The 17,963-nt window shown below is 42.8% G+C and overlaps 1 protein-coding gene across 1 annotated transcript in view; it reads left to right on the top strand.

Moving 5' to 3' along the window:
• The window catches only part of TRPM5 (transient receptor potential cation channel subfamily M member 5), a 58,525-nt gene that overhangs the window by 20,167 nt on the left and 20,395 nt on the right, over positions 1-17,963 (top strand). The window contains exons 12-15 of the mRNA XM_061612770.1: positions 6,087-6,210; positions 10,560-10,705; positions 11,878-11,990; positions 14,362-14,457. Of these exons, the coding sequence (XP_061468754.1) occupies positions 6,087-6,210; positions 10,560-10,705; positions 11,878-11,990; positions 14,362-14,457 (479 nt within the window). The remainder of the gene's footprint in view (positions 1-6,086; positions 6,211-10,559; positions 10,706-11,877; positions 11,991-14,361; positions 14,458-17,963) is intronic.

Here is a 17,963-nt window from a genome sequence, read left to right as displayed (position 1 = left end):
GGTCACCCAGTGAGCTTCATGGCTGTGTGGGGATTTGAACCCTGGTCTCCCAGGTCACAGTTCAACACCTTTAGGGAACATTTAATCTAGCTTCCTTGCTTCTGGCAAGAAGGGTTTACGTGCCCTCAGGCCAGGCCATTATTGGAAGAAAGGAGCCTAGTGTTGCAGAGATGTTAGATGGGAGCACAGATGGATGCTCCTGAAGGCAGCAATTATAAACATGCTTATTAAGGAACTAAGTCCCATAGAACTCAATAGGACTTACTTCTGAGTAGATACGGTTGCAGCCATGTTAAGGACAAGGGAGGACATTCTAGGCAAAACAGACAAATAATTGGGTGTCCGAACAAATTAAACCAAAACTATCACTAGAAGCTAAAATGATGAAACTGAGGTTATCATACTTTGGACACATAATGAGAAGACACGATTCACTAGAAAAGACAATAATGCTGGGAAAAACAGAAGGGAGTACAAAAAGTGGAAGGCCAAACAAGAGATGGATTGATGCGGTTAAAGGCACCACTGACCTATTGGCAGATAAGCTGGTGCAATTGTTTAATATCAGGAGTCAGCCAACTGTCAGAAAATCTGTAAGTGTTCTGTTCAGAAAAATTCAGTGCTGCAAATCACCCCCACCTCACCCCAGTAAAATAAAATCAGGAATCCAGGGTATATTCTCCATTTCTGTACATCACAACACCAAGATATCACTGCTTGGGAGCTCTATGAAGAGGCTATGTAGTATGCAAAAGGCTAGAATTCTCACCCTTTTAATGTGTTTGTGTAAGTGTAATACATATCAGTATATATTGATATACACATCAATATATAATGCAATATATATCACCAAATATAACACATTGATTAAAGAGACACAAAATTTGGCATCATTTCCAAACTTAAATAGTAAAAATAAAACTACAAAAAAAGGCACCCACAGAACATACAGGTGAGGCGCGTGCGTGAGGGTGATGATCTGATGGCCCATGGGTGGGTGGAGGCGAGCGGTGGCAGCGGAGGCTAGGCTGGGCCAGCCTGGCTCTCTTAGCCCCGGCCCGGACTCGGAGCCAGTTACCCTGGGGCTCAGGCTGCTGCAGTCTCTGGTTGGGGGTGGGGGGGCCCATCGCGGCCGCTGCCGTGGGTGGAGGCGAGTGGTGGCAGTGGAGCCCAGGCTGGGCCGGCTCCCTCTTAGCCCCGGCCCGGTCCGGATTCGGAACCAGAGCCAGTTCCCCTGGGGCTCAGGCAGGCTGCAGTCTCTGGTTGGGGGGGCATCACACGGCTGCTGCCGCGCCCAGCGTCTCAAGACGAGGCCCACGCCAGCGGGTGAAGCCGGCGGCCGTCCTCCTTTCCCAAGCCTTCTGCTGAGCCTGTAGGCCGCGTCGGCCCGTCTCGGCAGCGGTTGCTAGGAGACGGGTCCGATGCGGCTTGTCAGCCTCAGCAGGAGCCGTGGAGGGCAGGCCGGGCCGGCTCCTCCTTAGTCCAGCTGGTTCTCCTGCTCCGGACGGCCAGCCACTTCGCCCATCCTGCTTGGCGCCGCTGGGGGGGGGGCCATTGCGGCCGCTGCTGCCCAGCGGCGCCCACAGCAGGAGGGGTGAAGCCGGCGGCCATCCTTTCCGGAGCAGGGGAACCGGCTCCGGGGCTAAAAAGGAGCCGGCCCGGCCTGCCCTCCACGGCTCCTGCTGAGGCCACCGCTCGCCTCCACCCACCCATGGGCCATCAGATCATCACCCTCACGCACGCGCCTCACCTGTATGTTCTGTGGGTGGGTGGTGGCAGGAGTGGGCAAGGGCTGCTGCTGCTGGAGAGGTCCCTCTCCCTCACTGTGGCGGCTGCTCAAGTCCTGCCTGCCTGAGCAGCCTGAATGATAAAGAGCGGAAGTCGGCCAGCTGCAGCCCAACGTATGCGTGGTCAATCACGCATGCGTGGCTGAGGGGGCCAATGAAAATCGGAGATCCACCTTTTTAAAACAAGTATTGCCGGAGGCTGGAGACGGCCCCTTTTTCCCTGAGTCTCCGGCCGAAAACCGGAGACCTGGCAACCCTAGGAGGGAGGGGGGATTTGGATTGAGAAAGGCAGGCCCTCCCTTAGCATGTGCGGGGCCCAAGGCAAAAGCATAGTTGGGGGCCACCCACATTTGCTCCAGGTCACTGTCTTGGTCTTGGCTGAGTCGCCGTAGGTGCGCAGGCACCAGTCCTGGAACTGCCGGCCCAGCTCGCTGTCCCTGGGTCGGCTACTGCTCGCTGACCACAGCAGGAGCAGCGGTGGCGGCGGCGGCTTTGGCATGGCAGGCGGGTGGGCAGGCAAGCAAGCCCCTGTCCCGTGCGGAGAGAGAGCGAGTGAGCACTGCGCCCTGCCTGGCATGGCGAAGGCGAGCAGGCAGGGAGGGAGGAGCCGGCTGGTAAGCAGATCGCCAAGCGTGGGGGCCCCCCCAAAGTGCAAGGCCCGGGGCAACTGCCCCACTTCCTGGTGCCTAGGGGTGGCTCTGGAGAAAGGTTTCTCCCCCTGCTCTTTCAGCAATTCTAACTGGGCCTTCCCCTATGGTGGCTGCGATTATTATTTTATTTATTTATAACCTGCCTTTTATGATAAATTCTGATAGGGTGGCTTACAAAATTCAGACGGATTTTTTTTTTAAAGATCACATAATCATTAAAGCAGTAGGCCTCTTCAGCAAATATTTCTCCGATGTGTCAACATGGGAGAGGGAAGCCAGGATGTGCCCAGTAGCTCCACTGCCCAGGCTTCAAGCAAACAGCACAGTCTTGTGACAGAGTAATCACATGTACACAAGAAGACTCCATTAGAACAGACGGTCACCCTATTTATGTCAAGGCTAGTGGGTGGGGCTACTTGGTGTGTTCCCGCTCCTGTGTAGAACAACACAGGAACAATATCTTCCAAAGAGAGCTAATAAAATCACACCATAACAAAATAACAAAAAACAGCACAGCTAAAGTCTTTTTAAAAATCGTACTTTTTTTTTTTTTTTTAGAAAATCACATTAGATACTAAGCACAGATTTCCCATATAATAGCCCACTATGGACAATCATTTCAGGTTGGAAAGATCATTCAAACTGGGCCCCTCTTTGGTCTGGCTGGCAAGCACCTTGCCTGTGTAATGCTGCAGCCTACAGACTACAAGACAACAGATGGAGATGGTTGCTTGGGGAAGCTCCTCGCCTGCCCCTGCTGCTTCCCATGTCTGAACATATGAAGCTGCCTTATAATAAATCAGACATTTGGTGCATGATCAAGTGCAGTATGTCTCCTCTCCCTAACTGGCAGCATCCCTAGGGTTTTGGGCTGAGGCCTTTTCCAGCCTTTCTAGCAAGATCCTTTTAAATGGAGATGCCAGGAATTGAAGCTGGGACCCTCTCCATGCAAGAGATGTGCTCTGCTATTCAGCTATTGTATCTGGGACCAGGCACAATCTGGAACACCAAACTGGACTAAAGAAACAAAAATATTATTGGAGAAGTGAAATACTAAATGCCTTCCTTCTCTCTGAGAGCAGCCATAGCATGCCTCTTGTTCTGAGTAGAGCAGGAAGGATCAACATGTGGTTACTAAACAGGAAATCTTCTGACATTCCTGTTTCCCCACAGCTAAGGATAAAGGACTAAACACATTCTGTTTCCTCTCATAAAAAGGAAGCACTATATGCAGCCTGCACCATAGTTTTTGGATTCTTAACCACTGGAAGGGGCTGACCATCAGAAAGATTGGACATGCTTGTCTTACATGAACAGCAACTGGAGAGAGCCTAGATTTACTGTTGCAGAAGAAAGAGAAATCTGCTGGAGAGTGTAAAAACCCTAATAATTTTTTTTTGCAGCTTTATTATCAAATTTGTTGTTTAAAACAGCTGGATGTGCTGGAAACATCTGAGAGTATTATTTTAGGAATGAGAACCATGCACTAATAAAATTGTTCTTAACCTATTCCTAGCCTCTTTTAACAGCAAAACAACATCAGTCACCCTTTTCTCACCCCTTTTACTTTCTTTTTTTATCATTAATTTTTATTCAAATTTTCAAAGACAAAAAACAAAACAAAAATAATTAAACAATAAAATAAAATGTTGACTTCCGATTTGTCGCAGATCAGTTATAGATCTACAATACATAACAATCCTGTCTCTTAAATTATATTATAAAATCACTTTCCTCCAGTAGTTATCTCAATTAATCATCAAATCTCATAAACATTACTTTATTCTTTCCACAAAAAGTCAAAGAGAGGTTTCAATTCCTCGAGAGATATATCTCAATTTTTCTCCAAATAAACATGTCGATTAATCCATCTCATTCAAATCTATTAGGTCCAATAATTTCAATAGCCATTCTTCCATTATCAATGTTAATTCCATCTTCCATCTTCAATCATCCTGTTAAGTCCAGTAATTTCAGTAGCCATTCTTCCATTATCAGTATCCCATAATAATCTTGTTGTCATAGCCATAGTCCAAATAAACATATCGATTAATCCATCTCATCAAATCTGTTAGGTCCAATAATTTAAATAGCCATTCTTCCATTATCAATATTAATTCCATCTTCCATCTTCAATAGTCCTGTTCAGTCCAGTAATTTCAGTATCCATTCTTCCATTATCAGTATCACCCCTTTTACTTTCAAGAAAATAAGACAAACCATATTAATCAAGTTCATTAAATTAAAATGATTCCACGGTTGCTGTATTAGTTAGTTTCATCATATTGTCCAAATGTCCATTGGTGCTAATTCTCTAGGTCTCTTCCAGAATTGGATAAATAAACAACAATCCAGAAAAAGTTATTCTTCACTTCTCATCCCCCCTTTTCTGATACATCTCTCCCCAAACAAAATGGCATCCTAAATAAAACTAATTATTAGGTGGTCCACCAAATGTCCAGAGAGTTCACCTTCCACATTCTATGTTGGGCAGCAAATTGTTTTTAAAAAAACGAAACAAAAGTGAGCCTGAGACATCACAAAGAACTCTCTTAAGGCATTTTTCTGAGGCATCCTGAAGAACCAAATTGATATCCCACATAGGAGTACATGGGAGTGATGCAATGCTTTGAAGAATTTACCTTCAGTTATTTCCTTTGGACAGTAATGGATTTATAGTAAAAAGCCCTAAATGCTAATTGGTGAATTTGCTTTTAGTATCACTTAGAAGGCATGAAAAGCTACATCACCTAATTTTTTAGGGTGTTTCACATGTGAGGCTTAAATCGGCCTTAAGTGATTTAAATATAATTTATATAAATGCCTCAGAGTTGTTAATGCGGAATAGAAGGGGGAGGAGAGGTATTTGCAATTCAAATGTGCATTCATCATCTGGCCAGTATGGCTATTACACTTCCACTGCAAACAGATTTAAGCCAAAACAAAGACAACCAAACCAAACCACTCCAAAACGTTTTAAAGCAATACCTGTGGAAATATCTCTTATTTCCTTCGACTGTCAGGTTTGCCACTGTCTCCTATGAACTATTTCCTCCCTTGGCCTTCTGTGTATTATTATCATATTCATTCATGTGACACTGTTTACGATGCAAAAAAACCACTTTATCCTTTTTTAGAATAAAGTGTTCCTGGGATTTCAAGACTAGCCAGAAATTTAGACCTAATCCATTAGACCAGAAGAGCTCTAATTGTTAAAGTGTTCAAAAGGGAAACGTTTTTCTGCCCTTTATCATGGTCTTTTATCTTTTCAGCACCTTTTTAGTATCTGATGCAGTGAGCTCTAATACTAATCCTTATACATAATAAGTGTGTGAGGCTGCAGTCAGTACATGTCTACTCAGAAGTAAGCACCATTGGGTTCAATGGGACTTACTCCCAGGTAAGTGTGTATTGGATTGCAGCCTTAGTCTTTAAGCTGCTACAAGGCTCTTGGTTTTTTGCTGCAACAGATCAACACAGTTGCCCCTCTGGAAGCACCCACAGCTGTGATTGTAATAGTGCTGATTGCTCAGTATGGAAATATGAAATAAACAGTGCAGGCAAAGACTCAAGGAGATACAATTTTTTATTACCTCTTAAGAGTCAGAATATGTTAGTTGAGTGGTTTTACATGGTTACTCCACCCCAGGGTCAGGAAGGTGTAGCAGCAGCCCTGGCAGCTTGCAAAATCCTCCGAGAGATGTCCCACCTGGAGACAGAAGCTGAAGTAGTCCGCAAAATGAAAGAAGCAAAATATGAGCAGCTTGCTGTGGGTAAGTATAGACAGTGTAACAATTTAAAACCTGTCTGGGCCAACAACAAAAAAATCTTTACAAGGACCACATAATGTTTATTTCACACTTGCAAAGAGTCACTCCTTCAGTAGCAGCACTGACACTTTGGAACTCCCTGCCCATTGACATGAGGCAGGAGCCTTCACTGTACTGTTTCTGACACCTGCTAAAAACTTCTTTGTTTAAGCAAGCCTACCCAGACCTGTAAATTTGACATTTTAAAATGTAGCTTTTTTTAAAAAAAATATTTTTTTTAAAAAACTGCTGGTTTTATTTATATTTGGGGAAAAATAGATTAATTTTTTTAAACATCTGATATTATTGGTAATTTTAATGTACATTTTAGATAAACCATTAGAGGTTTCTACGATTAAGCAGAATATACTGTTAAATAAAAAATTAATTATCTGGCTTGTACAGGTGACAGCCTTTAGAAGCAATGGGGATCCCTTGCCCACAGCACAATATTTCACCCCTTGCATGACATCGACATAAATGTAACATTGCTTTGCAAGATGGATAGATTTGCTGAATTTGTTTGCCCCTTTTGTTAGTCATTATTTTATTGAACTATGTACTACTACTGCCTAACAAGTGTTTTCACGCGTTCAAAGCATTTGCATGCATTACCTTGTGATTTTTACAACAGCACTGTTAGGTAAGTCAGTATTATTACCCCTCATATTGCAGATGGAGGGACGGAGAGAGAAAGAGAGTGGCTTATCATTGCCACAGGAGCAGCCAGTGGAGAGGGGTGGCACTGAGGATCAGGTCACCTGCCATCAGTATCTCTGCTGGATACTGAAATGGTGGGGTAGGGCAGAGTGAGGTCATCTTGAGGTCAGGATGGTGTGGCCACACCGGTGGGAGTGCCAGATTGGTTCAGCTGGTGCATCCACACTGCACTGCTCCTGCACAGTCCCGGAACTTCGCAGCACAGGTGGGAGGTCAGGTCTGCATCAGCGCCTCCATCCAGAGGCTGCTGCTGCCTAAAGCCAGATCCACACCATACATTTAAAGCTACAATTTCCAGAGTTCTCTGGGAAAAGGGATTGATTGTTAAACCACTCTGGGACCTGTAGCTCTGTGAAGGGAATGGGGATTTCCTAACAACTCCCAGCACCCTTAAGAATCTACAGTTCCCAGGATTCTTTGGGGGAAACCATGATGGTTACATTGGTATAATAGTGCTTTAAATGTACAGTATGGATGTGGCCAAAGTGACTTTATAGCAAACCTAGTGAGTTCATGGCAAAGGTGAAATGCAAACCATGGACTTCCTGATTTACCATTCAGTCTCTTAGCCACAAAGCTCTATTAGCTATAACCTCCCTGGTCTTACACTTAAGGTAGCTAACAATTTAAATAGCAAAATATTCCAGAATAAATAAAAATTACAACTATAAACCTATAAAGCCTTACACGGCCTGGGACCACAATACCTGATGGAACGTCTCTCCCGATACAAACCTACCCGTACACTCCGTTCAACATCGAAGGCCCTCCTCCGGGTGCCTACTCAGAGGGAAGCCCGGAGGATGGTAACCAGAGAAAGGGCTTTCTCAGTGGTGGCCCCCGAATTATGGAACAATCTCCCTGTGGAGGTACGCCTGGCGCCAACATTATTATCTTTTCGACGCCAGGTTAAAACATTCCTTTTCTCCCAGGCATTTTAATAAATTTAATAATTTAATAATTTTAATTTTAACATTTTAACATCTCAACTTATTTTAGCATCTTAGTATGCTAGTATATTTGTATTTTAGTATGTTTAAATTGTTCTATAAGTGGTTTTAATTGTATTTTGTTGTCTTGCTTGTTGTGAACTGCCCAGACAGCTTCGGCTATGGGGCAGTATAGAAATTTAATAAATAAATAAACTCAAAAACATGGAGCAAGATAAGCACAGAACAGCATATTAGGCTTGAAAAAGGTAATTTTAGAATATGTCTAACCATCCCTGCCCCCCCAAAAGTTAAAAGTGAGGTACTCTGAAATAGTGATGTCCACCAACTTAGATAGCTCTAAAAGGGCATTCAATAAATTAATGGAGGATAAAGCCAACATCATGGCTATTAGGCATGATGGCTATATTACTGCTTCCAAGTTCAGAGGTAGCATGCCTCTGAAAGCCAGTTGATGGAGAACACAAGTGGGAAGAGCGCTATTGCTGGCTTATTGTAGGCATCAGGTTGGCCACTGTGGGAAACGGTATGCTGGGTCTTTGGTCTGATCCAGCAGGGCTGGAGTTGTGCATTCTAATATAAGAAGAGCCCTGCTGGATCAGGTCAAAAGCCCATCTAATCCAGCATCTTTTTTCTCACGGTGGCCAACTAAATGCCTATGGAAGCCTCTAGTGCTGAAAGTGACCACACAGCCTTCCATTTTTTTTAATGAGGGAGGTATGGCTGTAGCCAGAACAGCCATAATTTGGTGGGTCTCCCCCTCCTTTGAAAGGGCTACATTCCTGAAACAACAGTCTTCATTATGTTCTGAACATTTTTCAGCATTTTAGTGTGACTTTCTCCTAACACATATTTGTATGCAGTTTTGGCTAATGTACACATTTTTGTAAGCAATTTCTCCTGACATATTATTTTTGCCAATATATTCATTTTATGCACATTTCCGCTAATATATGCATATTTGTAAACATTAGTTGGTTTAGAACTGCATTGCAAAATTCAGAGAAGTATGAATTTTGAAAGATGGCTGCATTTTGGTTCTCTTATTGTTTCAGAAAGTGCAAATTTGATAGATTTGGCTTTACATGCGAATTGAATCAAATTTCTCCCCCATCTCTACATGGAAGTGATACTATATCCGTTTTTATTGAGATTTGTTCTGACTTGTTTGTGGGGAGGTGATACAACAATAAGCATTCATCTTGAATTAATCCTAATTTGCTTGTTTCATGGTTAAAAGTCTTCCCATTAGTTATTCATACATGCCAGACTTTTCATGCATTCCCCCTTCACTTTCTTAACTGCAGAAAGTCCTGTTTGTTTGACAAGGATTCATTGCACTAGGATGACAGAATGCTTTAATTCACTTTCATTGTGCAAACTTAGATTGCTGGTGTGCGCTTGAATCCCTTTGCAAAATACTGAGTCTTGTCCAATAGTTCACTGCAACAGGAAAAAGACACCTGTATCCCTGCAAATTTCATCTCTCAAAATAATGAAGACTTTTCCAGCTTTTTGAGTAGGAAATGGAGAAGCTGCCCATCTGCTCTCTCCTACCTCTGGCCTAGTCACTGCTTTTTCCACAGCATCCTTTCAGCCCCTCACAAAAGAGAAACCCCTCTCACAAGATGTGCATTATTTCCTGCTATTGTTCAGAGTGGAATACAAATGCTTCGAGAACTTCCTACTTAAGATAAAGTAAGAAACACAGAAGTGTGTGAAAGTGGCTTTTTTAAAAAAAAGACATCCAGACAAGTTTAAGCACTTCAAAGAATCTTTGGACTAGCTAAGTTTAAGGCAGGGGGACATTTGGCCTTTCAGATCTTGCTGAACTGCAACGTCTGTCATCCCTGGCCATTGGCCATGCTTGCTGGGACTAATGGGAGATGTAGCTCAGCAACATCTGGAGGGCCAAGCGTTACCCACATACAGGTGAAGACATGACTTCTAAATTTCAAACTGCTGTTTCCGTGTGCCTCCTATTGCATGGAATTTAGCAGCAAAGAGAACAATCTTTCACATTCTAAGTTTTGCTATGAGTGCTAATTGCAGTTTAGCATTCAGGATTCAAATTCAATGAAGTAAAAATGCCATCTTCCCTACCAGCAGTTGGGAAGCAGTGCAGATAACATTCAAAGGTGATCAAATTTTGAAGTAACCCATTGTGTCTTAGTACGATACAGGGTAACAGGCCTTTACACTTGGGCGAAATAAGATATTCATCTGAATAATATTCCTTCAATATAATGATTTTTGAGTAGATCTATTATATTTTAAATGTAAATGTATCCAAACTAAACTATTCCATATATATCACATAAATAAAACCCAGGCTGTTTGAATATCAGAAGTCACTTTCAATGGGTTTCATTTTGCCTATAATTGACAAGATGGGAATGGGCAATGTGTGCATGATAAAGTATCTAACAATATCAGGTTCCTAATGCATCTCTGCACTTAGAGTAACACTGAAAGGTATATAAAGAAATGCATGAAAATATATAGATATGTGTGTGTGTGTGGATTCTTGAGTTTTGTCTAAATAAACATCTCTAGTGTTTAAAACCCACATGAATTCACCTTGCTTTCTCTGCACATCATTCTCTTTCCTTGTATCTGCATTTCTGCCCTCCCAACTGGCAGAACTGTTTAGTGAATGCTACCACAATAATGAAGATCGAGCTTTTGCTTTGCTGGTGAGGAGAAACCGTTATTGGAGCAGAACTACTTGTCTCCACTTAGCTACAGAAGCAGACACCAAGTCTTTTTTTGCACATGATGGGGTGCAGGTGAGTAAAATTCAAGAGTGTTCCTCTTTCGAAGCTGTCAAAAATACTCATTTAGATTTGAGAATAACAAGATGAGAAGAATATCCTCTTCTGAATAGATGGAACCAGAAACTACAATTACATTTTCAAATCTAAGTGGCTCATTGGAAGTTAGCCCATCAAAGATTCCTGTGATGGCCAATGATAAATTAAAGCAAATCTAAAATACAATTTAAAGAGGACAACAAAACTACAAAAGTAGGGTTTTTACAAATTATAGAACTATGGGTTGTGTTCATAGTAGCTCAAAGGAGAACATTCCATCAAGACAGGGATTTCTTCTTGTGCAACAGAACATCCTCCCTCCTCTTCCTCTTGTGGTCTGGGGATTCCCCCCAACCTTCTGGAGGAGATTTGGGGATGGCATGGGGTATGCAGTGTGCGGGGGGAGGAGAGGGGGAAAATCCTATTGTGCTAGTGCTAATCCTTGAATTAGCTGAATACCACCCTACAATTACAAAACAACAAGAACATCACAAAAGAAGAGTCCTGCTGGATCAGGCCAAAGGCCCATTGAGTCCAGCATTCCTTTCTCATAGTAGCCAGCCAGATGCCTATGGAAAACCTGCAAGCATGATATGAGTGCAATAGCACTTTTCCCATTTGTGATTCCCAGCAACCGGCACTCAAAGGCATACTGCCTCTGGCAGTGGAGGTAGAACATAGCCATCATGGCTAGTAGCCATTGATAGTAAACAAGCCAACTCAAAAACCAAACAGCAACAACAGCCCAATTATTGTGCCCTCCTAAACAGAAAATATTTTGATACCTTTCTAAATGCACTTATCAAACTGGTCAGATTGACCTTCCTGTGCAGAAGTTCCAGTGGGATAATGCCACCTCAGAAACTGTCCTGGTCCTCACTGCTATCAGGCTTACCTCCAAAAGTGCTAGTGCTCTGACCAGACCCTTCCTGAAGATCTTGAAGTTCATGCAGGGGGTAACATGGGGGGGGGGGAGGAGGAAGATAAAGTACAGTTGCACAATATATCGTATTGGTCCCTTGTGTGGCTCTTTTAGGCCCACCCCAGGATTTCTCTTTCTTATCACATGTTCCCCTAAAACTGCATCAAATTTACTTGTATACACATTGTATTATGCCAATGCTGCATCATTCTCTTCTAAATTTCAGGCTTTTCTGACAAAAATTTGGTGGGGAGATATGTCAACATCCACCCCAATCTTGAAGCTAATCTGTGGATTTGGGTGCCCTCTCTTGATCTATACGAATTTGATATTGTTCAGGTAAGATCCATAAAGTCCTTTTGTATGAGAAGAAAATATCATGTAAACCAGGTTATATCTGATAATGTAATGGAATGGTGATAGAAAATGTGCCTTCCATATTCTGAAATCACTTTTAAAGATATAAATGAAAGAATGGCATCTAAAATCAAGTTTGCTTGTTTACATGTGCCGACACAGACACAGGAAGTTAAAAAATGACAAAATATAAAACTCTGGGCAGTGTTCAATGCATGTGTTCCGTTAGTTCAAGTATTTGTTCTCATGGAATGGAACTTCCCCTTCTGCCGCCCCATGCATGCCCCTCCCACTCCCCAAATCTGAATGTGCCTTCATATCAGGAAGACATTCATCTAGTGACTGCTCCCAGTTGGGATTTTATAATGCAAAAAGGTCATTCAGATATTGCAAACAGGTCTTTGTCATGGTTTTTTTAAAGTGTTAGATTTTCTATGGAAAGGGTAAATCCAGATTAAGGGGGGAGGGAGGCTGGCAGAGTGCTGACACTGGAAAAAAAATTTTGTGCATGAGCAGCACTAATCTCACAATAAACATCTATCTGGAAGTACCCTAAATCTTTTTTGCATGCAATCATGAAGGAAGTTGCACCAGTTTAATGGGTGCATGCAATGCCACACTTTCAGCATCTGTTACAAGTAAAAAAAGTGTCAACTGTATTCAACTCCCACATCTCAGAACTACAGCTATGCTGCCCAAAGGGAAGGATGACGGATACATTCTGCAGCTTCTTATGCTATCAATGTCCATTTTTCAATCTTAACAGCACACTAGGTGCCAGACCAGACATTATCTCATTTGCTTGTTGATCAGTGTCCCATCAATTCTTCCTCTTGACCTCATCTCTTTCTCTCTTGTGTGAATATCTAGAACTTCTTTCAGCCTGATCTACAGACAATTTAAACCAAAGTGAATAGATGAAAAACGCAAAGTTAATGCAACTTGAGTGGTTTAACTGGAGATTTAACTGGATTAAGATCTCCCATATCTGTGACTCTGAGTAGGTTGAGTTTAGTTACCTATTAACTATATCAGAAGTATTTCAATGAAACTAAGAAGGCAGCCTTTCCAATAGGACAATTTTGTGTTTTATGGGAAAACCTGCCTTCTTCAATTTTGCAGCATTCAACACAGAAATTCATACAAAATATTCAGTTGTCATCTCTGAAACAGAAATACTTTCCATTTTATTCCTTTAGCCCAGGAATGAGGAAGCTATAGTTCTCCAGAAGTTGTTGGACCACAACTCCTATTAGCTTCAGACAGCATAGCCAATAGTCAAGGATACTGGGGGTTGTAGTCCAGCAAGATATGGAGAGCCACAGGTGCCCCACCCCTGGCATTAACGCTTTTAACTCCATCTTATTGTGAATTATTGGGGGGGTTCATCTCTTTGTTAAGAGTCATAGGATTACAGAAACCCTTCTTTGAAGGTATGGAGAGGGGAACCCAAGGAACACCTGGAGAGAGATCCCTACATAGAATCATAGAATAGTAGAGTTGGAAGGGGCCTACAAGGCCATCGAGTCCAACCCCCTGCTCGATGCAGGAATCCAAATCAAAGCATATGCGACAGATGGCTGTCCAGCTGCCTCTTGAATGCCTCCAGTGTCAGAGAGCCCACTACCTCTCTAGGTAACTGGTTCCATTGTTGTATGGCTCTAACAGTTAGGATTTTTCCTGATGTCCAGTCGAAATCTGACTTCCTGAAACTTGAGTCCATCATTCCGTGTCCTGCACTCTTGGACAATCGAGAAGAGATCCCGGTCCTCCTCTATGTGACAATCTTTCATGTACTTGAAGAGTAGTGCTAACATATCTCCCCTCAGTCTTCTCTTCTCCAGGCTAAACATGCCCAGTTCTTTCAGTCTCTCCTCATAGGGCTTTGTTTCCAAGTCCCCTGATCATCCTTGTTGCCCTCCTCTGAAGCTGTTCCAGTTTGTCTGCATCCTTCTTGAAGTGCGGAGACCAGAACTGGATGCAGTATTCAATATGAGGCCTAACCAGTGCTGAATAGAGGGAAACTAATACTTCATGTGATTTGGAAACTATACTTCTGTTAATGCAGCCTAATATAGCATTTGCCTTTTTTGCAGCCACATCACACTGTTACACATAGTTGCACATGTATAGAGTGTATTGTGACCTTCAACTGAACATGTGGAAATGAGGAGCATGGAGGGTATACATGAACCTGCTCTCTCTTCCTCCACCCCCTGGAACAAGTTCAAAGAATGTGTGAAAACAGTTCGGCTGTATAAAGCTCAGCTTGGCGTTAAAAGTCTCATCTCACCTCACCGCAGGAGTGAAAAACTGCTTTCCAATATCTTTCAGTAAATCAATTCTTTTGCAGTGAGGAAACACAATCAGCACAGGAACCAGAATCATTTAAAGACCTTGACAGCCCCGATTCTGAAAGGACATTGCTTTTTCCTAAAGAAGAAGATAGGTAAGAACACAAATTAATGTTGTTTGGAACCTTTAAAGTAGAGTAACAAAAGAAGACACTTCTTAATAGCTGGCTTGAAAAAACTGAGGTCCACAGAAGTGGAGAGGCAAGACAAGTTAATGTCCTTTGGAAGCTTTAAAAGAGACTAACAAAAGACATGATTTGTTTGAGGAAGAAACCAGCTGGGAGAAACTGAGGTCCAAAGGCAAGCTGGAAAATCTGGAATGGACTATAACCCTCATGCAGTACTCAGTACTCAGTACTTTTACTGAAAAAGAAAAGGCAGTGCAGGATGTCAGTAGAAACACTGACTTTTACAAGAATGTATAACCTCTTTTAGTGCCCAGTTCTGTCTAGATTGAACATGGAATAGACAGAGTTTTTTAAAAAACCATTTGAACAGTTCTGTGCTAAAAACAAAGAAGTAAACCAGCAATCCTTTAATGTTTCTTAAACAGTGGCCCCAGAGTTTTATGTGTGTGACTGTGTGTGGGGGAATGGTGAGTGCCTTTGGTTGACCTATTAGTTTGTCATGGCGTTATTTATTTATATATTTTTAATCGGGCAAATGTGGTGAATAGGGTGAATGGTAAGCCAGCCACAAAAGTTTTAGAAAGAACACTCTGGGCATCCACATTCCACCTGACTAGATCTGTGGTGACAGCAGAATGTGATTGCCATGAGATAAAAACAGTGATGGGGAATCATGCAAAGGCCATATTGTCTCATGGGAAACTTTCCAGGGGACACATGCCAGTGGTGGTGGGCAGGGATAGAGGGAAAGTAGGGGGAGAAAGGATGCTACTCTTACTTTGTATAGTAGATTACATTCCAGCCACACAAAAGATAGAAGTTTCCACACTCATCCAGGTAAGCGACAGGCATGATAATCATTCAAGGACATATTCCAGTAAAAAAAAAATCACTTGAGGTGGGTGTAGAACAGTCTGGTAAGAGATGTGGCTTAGGAAGGGGCATGACCTGGAGAGAGTCCTGAGGGCCAGATAGAGAAGCCTAGAAGGTCACATTTGACCCCCAGGCCTGAAGCCCCCCCCCAATAAAAGTGATGGTAGGTCCCATCCCAAGGATACCAGAAGATATCGCAGCTGACAAGCAAAATAGTGTTCTCTTAAATTTTGCAGGAACTGTGCATAGACTTCCCAGACATCTACTGATATTGGATTGCAAGGCTGCATTCCTCAACAAACGTATCTGCGAGTAATTCCCATTGAAAGCAATGGTACTTTTTCACAGGAGGCATGTGTAGGGTTACATTGCACAGGACTTGGCCCTAGAACATCCTTTCCCAACTAGTGGGCCACCAGACGTTGTTGGACCAGAACTCCCATCAGCCTCAGCCAGCATTGCCAATGGTCAGGAAAGATGGGAATTGTGGTCCAACAACATCTGGTGGCCCACTGGTTGGGAAAGGCTGCCCTAGAACATTATAAAAAAATACCTAGAACACTGTAAAAATATTTGTTGATAATGTAACTGCAGCTGTGCTCCTGCAGCCCTCAATCAAGACTGAGAAATTGCCTTGAGGATCTTAAAATAGAAATTAACCCCCCAAAATGGTATAGAGGTGGGGGGGGGGTTATTTTACAGCTATGTTTAAATATGCTTGTAAATAAGCTGCAGAGTGTTTTCAACCGTTGTTTTTATTAGCAATTTCCTTCCTATTTTCCCTCTCTGTGTTCTTACTGTTTTGTGTGTGTGCCTGAGTGCATGCATATCTATAGACTTGTTAACACAATGAACACACAAGTACAAGCTGTCTCTACTCATGTACAAGTGCTTGTGGAAAAGAGTGTACACTTGCTGCTTTGTACAGCTCAACTGTTGTGGACACAGGTATACAGATTGTGCACTCGCTAAAGGTGAACCCCCTATATCTATCCGTGCAGCCATTGAAATTATTGTATTATTGCCCTAAACTGCCTTGAGCACCATTTGGTGGAAAGGTAGGATGCAGATTTAACAAACAAATTGAAAAACTGTTCCATAGTGGACGTTGGAGTCTTCCCCAATGCTATCACTGACTATTTGCATCTGTGTATGCAAGTGTGCCTGCACAAATGCGAGGTGGAGGGACAGAAAAGGCAGTATGTTGGCACTTGGCAGAAATCACCTCACTGACAAGTGTCACTTTGTTTCTTCAAATATTTGAAAGCTTGACGGGATGTGGGGGGTCCCCAGCATTTGTGTCTTTGGAATTTGCAAAAATCTTGTGGTGCATTAAAAAAATTAGAGATAGCCCTTTCAGTGTTCTCATCTAGATAAGGGCAGCGCTAGAGTCATGCAAAGTCAGTCATCAAGACTTCAGTTTCATTTGAACAGTCAGGATCAGAAGAATTCTTGGGCCGCAATATGAGGCAGGCTCATTGCATGTAAATTCAACTGAAATCACTGGGATTTCCTTGCATTCCAAGTAAATATAGTCAAGACTGGGCTGCACTCCTAGCAATGATACTGAATAATTATCACTTTGGTTAAAAGACCTTCTGTGTGGAACAGTTAAATTTCTTCCTCATAAATAATCAGATATAGAGAAACTGGGAGAGAATATTCATGTGTAGGGGGATTTATTTATTTATAATAAAAAGTACACTGAAAATTCAAGATCTAGCTAGCCGGATTTCCAGGCCCAACACCAATGGGCGGCCAGGTTGGGCACTGGCCAAGGAGCCCTGCAGCTGAGAGGGGGCCCCATTGTTGTAGCTCCCGCTCTGCAATCTGTACTAGCATCGGGAGTGTGCATCCCACGACCCAACGCTGGTGCAGATCAATGAATGGGAGCCACCCTCCCAGGCAACATCTCCCCACTGCAGGCTGGCTGTGCCCTTTCCTGCATTGCACTGCCGCCGCCACCAGGGACTTAAATAGGCCTAACTGTGTCAGCGTACTGTGCGCACATGCTTGGCATTACCCAAGATGGCAGCATAAGCATGAAGTGTGCTAATGCAGCTGGGTGCATTTAAGCTTCTGGCAGCGCTACAGCCTTTGAGGGCCTGCTGCAGTCTGGTGCTGACCCTGCTGATTTATCTTCCTTTGCTGTTGTTTGCATGGTGGGTTTTAAGAAAGAACCTCTCCTTTCCTCCTCTGTGTTTCTCTGAAAACAAACAATATTAGTTTGTTGCTATGCTATAGTGCAGAGCTTGGAAAAGTTACTTTTTTGAATTACAACTCCAATCAGCCCAATCCAGTGGCTGTGCTGGCTGGGGCTGATGGGAGTTGTAGTTTTAAAAAGTAACTTTTCCAAGCTCTGGCTATAGGAATGGTCATGATTTATTTATTTAATTTATTTATTATTTGATATATATCCTGCCCTTCTTCCCAGGAGGAGCCCAGGGCAGCAATGGTAACACAAATTGGGTGTTCTTATCTGATGGTAACACAAATTGAGTGCTATTATGACTTCATAGAATCATAGAATAGTAGAGTTGGAAGGGGCCTATAAGGCCATCAAGTCCAACCTCCTGCTCAATGCAGGAATCCAAATCAAA

Source organism: Rhineura floridana, chromosome 2, assembly GCF_030035675.1.
Source record: "Rhineura floridana isolate rRhiFlo1 chromosome 2, rRhiFlo1.hap2, whole genome shotgun sequence".
Lineage (NCBI taxonomy): Eukaryota > Metazoa > Chordata > Lepidosauria > Squamata > Rhineuridae > Rhineura > Rhineura floridana.
The sequence above is the reverse complement of the archived record's forward strand: the minus strand, read 5'-3'. Positions and strand labels throughout refer to the sequence as shown.